The following is a 5,659-nucleotide window of genomic DNA, read 5'->3' as shown; positions in this document are numbered from 1 at the left end:
ATCGGGCTCATGCACCCTTTGTGGCTTCCATTCTTGCCGAAATTTCGAAATCTCCGAGATATGGCGAGGCCATGAGAATGCGAGGTGAGGGTATTACTGTTGTGGCGACGCCATTCAAGCTAAGCGAGCCTCAGCAGTAGATAGTCCGCTGCTCTCTGCTGTGCGTGCTTCAGCGCGAACATGTACGCAAGCGCGTCTTTTGATTTGAAACCAATCAGCGCCAACGCAAAGACGTCACACACTCGACGTCGCACACGACAACAGCTAAGCTAAGCTAGCCAAGACGACACTCGAAGTCGGACGGACACATTTTTCTGCCAATCTGTGTGTTTCCCTTTTTGTCCAAATATATTTTTTACGACAACTGTCTTGTCCACGGTGTCTTTTATTCGTTCCACTGGTGTAAACAAGTGTGTTTATAAAGACACGAAAATCTCTTTACTGTTACTAGTGTTAGTGTCTCAACATGGCTACGCTCGTGAAAGAAAAACAACGAACTCCAACGCGTCTTCGTTCAATGTTGTCAACTAATATCCGGATTAATTTGAGGCATTTTTTCCTCAATTCTCCGGAGAGATTTTCATAAAAATTTGAAAAACCCGGAATTCCGGGAAAATCCGGAGGACTTTCATCTCTGATTATTTCTCTCGGTCCCCACAATCACAGTTTTCCCACAATTGCACATTTCCCAGCCCCAAATTCCCCCTCATTTCCAATTCAAGAGAGGGATGAGCATATTCAGTGCAACATGTTTCATTCCCAGACGAAATTCTAAATGTTTCGCTCCCTTTGCCATTCAATCTGATCAATTTCACTCACACAACTTCCACGTATTCTTTTCCAATGACACATTCAACATGTTGTTCCCATTCTAAATTCAAAATGCTCACCCCCACTGAGAGAGAACCGCAGACGCAAAGGATTATTATAAAATGTGTGGTTTAATCAGTTTAACGTGTGGGAGAACAATAAAAAACATATTTTGAAATGGTTTGTAGTTGCTGTAACATAGCACTTAAGTACCGTATTTTTCGCACTATAGGGCGCACCAAAAAGTCTTCCATTTTCTTAAAAGCTCACCACATGCCACAAAATCCGGTGCGCCTTGTGTATGGTTATTACGATAATATGTCGACCCCAAAACGGCTCCTTACTAGAGACATTCTTACAATGTTATAACTTGCTGTTGGTTCAGTGAACTGTGTCGCTGCTTGATTAAATAAGTTTTTGTTGCGGCTCCGAAAAAAGGAGAGCTGTGGTGTTGTTGTTTTTTTAAACGCACACGTTATTAATGGTTTTCACAGTCTCAACAAATACGTCTTTGTCCGTCTACGTGCCTTCTCTTCTTCCGTTCGACTCGAGAGGCGTTCATGATTGCCTCGGAAAAACGTAAATTAACTATTCCTTCAATGAAACTGCAAAAATTGAAAATAATGCATCAAAACAGAAAATCAAGCAAGGAAATCACAAAATAAATTCTCTAGCCCTCCTCCAGAATTTATTTTGTGATTTCCTCGTTTGTTAATACACAACAAAGGAATAAATAACAAACACTTCTGAGACAGTCCGATCTCCGACATTTAACTAACATCTGATCGTTCTGTTGGAGCTACGCTCAAGGAAATGCCAACGGGGGGCTAAAGACTTTATTTTGTGATTTCCTCACTTGATTTTCTGTTTTTATGCATTATTTTCAATTTTCGTAGTTTCATTGAAGTACTGTAATTGTTAATTTACGTTTTTCGGAGGCGGTCATGAACGCCTCTCGAGTTGAAAGGAAGAAGCTACATCTAGCTGATGCATTGTAGATTGCATTTTATAATCCAGTGCGTCCAATATAAAAAAAAAAAAATAGACCATTCATTGAAGGTGCGTCTCATAATCCAGTGCGCCTTTTAGTGCAGAAAATGCGGTATGTCTTTCTGCAATTTTGTCCACTGAGCGTTGATAATAAAATGTCTTCAATTTCTAATCTATGTTGACTCTGCAGGTGTCAAGAAGATGAGTAGCAGGACAGACTTCACAACGTGGCTGTCACAATGCTGCCTTTTCTACAAACTGTATTCCTCACTCGAGTGTTTTTCCAGCTAACTGAATCTAATTTCAGCCATAGCCCGTGAATGCAGTGTGGATATAAACACTGTAACTGTCTAAAATACGAGGTCAAAATTGCTCCGAGTTGATGCCACATAGAGTCAGCCGTGTGAAAGTGGAGCAGCTTATTGCCGTGTGCTGTTCTGAGGGCAGCGCAAGTGTGAACACGCATTGAGAGGCAGCGCAAGCCTCTCATTGTTTTTACGGCTGTGACAAACAAACGTGAACCTGGCCTCAGCGAGGGCCTAATCCACCGCCATGAAGAGCCCCATTATACTTAGCATCCTGCAGGGAGAGAAACAATGTATGTGAACTCTGTGCACTGTATTTTCTAGAGAGGACTCGGGCATCTGCCGGTGTGATCAGATTGTTTACAGCCGTCTGTGGAAAGTAAAAGAAATAAAATACATTTTGCATATAACTGTGAGCACACAATTTGGATCGAGCTAACAGTATACGGCAGGATTCTCAAACTCACGGCCCATGGGGCATATTGGGCGCTCGTTTGAGGCCCCCGCCTTGATATGAAAGTTCAATGTTAGTGCGGCACCCGCCAGTTTGAGATGGATGCCGCCAGAGATTGGCACCGCCTCCGTGTTAAATAGTTAGGTCTGTCTCATTCAAAGGCCGTCTTTAGCGACAACGTGACAGTGTCCACGGTGCCCCGCACCATCTTGAATACACACATAAGCCACATATGTGAAAAACTCGCTGCTGCTGCTACTGCTGAATACACATTTAAACAGATAAAGAACATGCCAGTGTGGTTGTCACCGGATCCAGGTGCTCCGAAGCACCAGACCTGATGTTACACACACGCACAGGAATGGGGAAAATCAGTGTTAAGACGCTAACACGGAGTTAGCACTATTACATACACACAAGCGAAGTTTTATGCGTATGTGTCCGTGTTAGCGTTAGCTCCATGCTAGCCACCAGCCGAACTTTTCAAACTATATTAATTTTTTTAATGTATTTCATTTAATAATAAACGACCACCACAAACACTTCGTGTTTGCATGGTTTCTGACCTTCAACCAATCAGTAACTGCGCTGTGCTCGACATCATACGCAGGCGCAGGACCCTGAGCCGATCCGGTACCAGCGGAAATTACGTTCTTTGATTTGTTTATTTTATTTTTCCATCTTATTTTGTGTAGAAAAATGAAAATTAAGCTATTTGAGAACAGTGGAATGTTTGACCTTCCAAAAATATCTCTCTGATATTATATTAGCGCTTTGCTGTGAGACAATGCGAGGCGTCATTGGTTGGGGGGCATCAGTTGCATGAGGCAGTGCATGTTCAAGGAAAATAAGACACTTCTCGGCAAGCAGTTGCCAGGCCGTAATGGACCTGTCTCCTTGCATGCAAGTATTGATTAAATTGCATCCCTCTATAGACTCAGAGTGCTTGTCCTGTCTCTTGTCGACACAAGTTGTCCTTTGACATTATTTAAAAAATATATAGGTGAACAAGGCAAAAAAAAAAATCTCCTTGATATTTATGGTTACGTGTGTTAGTCATGTTTAATTAGCATATCAGTGCTCCTCTAAGAGAAATGCTTTGGGCTGCCATGCCTGAAGACACTTCTCAGATGCCAGGAAACAAGCCCTATCCAAAAATGGACGCATGCATTTCAAAGAGAACAACAGAAGCACTCACGATACAGTGGTGCTGATGTGGAGCTGTCGCAAGCCCGGCGTTGGAAACTGGCGTGAGTTGATGTAGGACACCTTGGTCATGGCTGTGTTGACGCTGTCCAGATCCTCTCCTTCCACGACCAGCATCGACTGCGCAGGGTTAAAATGGAACTGGAAAAAGAAATGGGGAAAAAAATAATTCTGAGAGATGCCGAAAGACCTTCAAGATTTACACTGCGGCCATACAAATGCAACAAGGAAAGTGTTACTTACGGAATACATCACTCACTTCGTTTGTGCTATTATTTATTTATTTATTCATGCAGTGTTCCCCGGGTGAAGAGCAACAATCCAGAGTGAGTCAATGACAGCACAATTGCTGAGAGATGCCATAATGAAACTCCTCAATTCACTTCCTTGGCACCATAGCGATCCTTTTACATTGGGCTTGGCTTCCGACTGAGCACATGATTAACCAATGGGTGAGATTTTCAGCAAAGAATGGAGGAAAGGTTTAAAAGAAAATCCCCTCATAGGTGCTAATGCAAGTGACAATTACGCTGGAACATTGATTTTATTTGATTATTTGCTACTTTAATATGCGTCACAGATGACTTAACAAACGTATGAAAGTAGTTACTGCTCCTATCTTAGTTTTGGGCCAACGAAAGGCTCTAAAATGATTGTCATCACGCAACTGTGACATCCCTGCCGAAGTGAAGTCTTTATGAATGTTTTTTTTTCTTCTTGAATTTCTTTGCGTAAAGATGCTATTTTTTTTTTTTTTTTTAATCGTAACATTAGGTATATGGACATCTTTACATTTCTAAAATGTACCGTATTTTCCGCACTGTAAGGCACACTGAAAAGTCTTCCATTTTCTTAAAAGCTCACAGCGCGCCTTAAAATCCGGTGTGCCTTGTGTATGGTCATTATGGTAATATGTCGACCCCAAGATGGCTCCTTGCTGGAGACTTGCTTACAATGTTATAACTTGCTGTTGGTTCAGTGAACTGTGTAGCTGCTTTATTAAATAAGTTTTTGTTGCGGCTCCGAAAAAAGGAGGGCTGTGGTGTTGTTTTTTTTAAAACGCACACTTTATTAATGGTTTTTACAGTCTTAACAAATACAGGTAATGTACGTCTTTGTCCATCTACGTGCCTTCTCTTCTTCTGTTCGACTCGAGAGGCATTCGTCACCGCCTCGGAAAAACGTAAATTAACTATTCCTTCAGTGAAACTACGAAAAGTGAAAATAATGCATCTAAGATCAAAATTACTAACATCTGATTGTTCTGTTGCAGCTACGCTCAAGGAAATGTCAAAATAAATTCTGTCGGGGGGGCTATAGAATTTATTTTGTGATTTTTTGTTTTGATGCATTACTGTATTTTCAATTTTCCTAGTTTCATTGAAGCAATCGTTAATTTACGTTTTTTGGAGGCGGTCACGAACGCCTCTCGAGTTTAACGGAAGAAGAGAAGGCACGGAGATGGACAAGGACGTACCTGTCGCTCCATCTAGTGGATGCATTGTAGATTGCGCCTTATAGTCCAGTGCGTGCAATATATGAAAAAAAATTAAAATATAGGCCATTATTTGAAGGTGCGCCTCATAATCCAGTGTGCCTTTTAGTGCGAAAAATACAGTATTCCATGATCATTCTAAGTTCCGAAACTCTTGTTTTCGTGTGAGGAAAAAGGAAGGAGACCTTGTTCCTTCCTCTCTCGCTCTCTAATATCGTATTGTCACTTTACTGTGAAGTGCGGTTGGACTTCTTCGCCGCATGCCTGTCCTCACTCACGTCAGCCTTTTCTCTCTCTCTCTCTCTCTCTCTCTCTCTCTCTCTATATATATATATATATATATATATATATACACACACACACACACACACACACACACACACACACACACACACACAC

At 41.7% G+C, this 5,659-nt stretch overlaps 1 protein-coding gene across 1 annotated transcript in view; it reads right to left on the bottom strand.

The window, feature by feature from the left end:
* LOC109527145 (calsyntenin-2-like) overlaps nucleotides 1-5,659 on the bottom strand; it is a 164,655-nt gene that overhangs the window by 6,694 nt on the left and 152,302 nt on the right. Inside the window, exon 12 of the mRNA XM_019888883.1 lies at nucleotides 3,758-3,906. Coding sequence (XP_019744442.1) covers nucleotides 3,758-3,906 — 149 coding nt within the window. The remainder of the gene's footprint in view (nucleotides 1-3,757; nucleotides 3,907-5,659) is intronic.

Source organism: Hippocampus comes, unplaced genomic scaffold, assembly GCF_001891065.2.
Source record: "Hippocampus comes isolate QL1 unplaced genomic scaffold, H_comes_QL1_v1.1 scaffold228, whole genome shotgun sequence".
NCBI classification, from domain to species: domain Eukaryota; kingdom Metazoa; phylum Chordata; class Actinopteri; order Syngnathiformes; family Syngnathidae; genus Hippocampus; species Hippocampus comes.
Note: the sequence above shows the minus strand (reverse complement) of the source record. Positions and strands in the feature narration are given on the sequence as shown.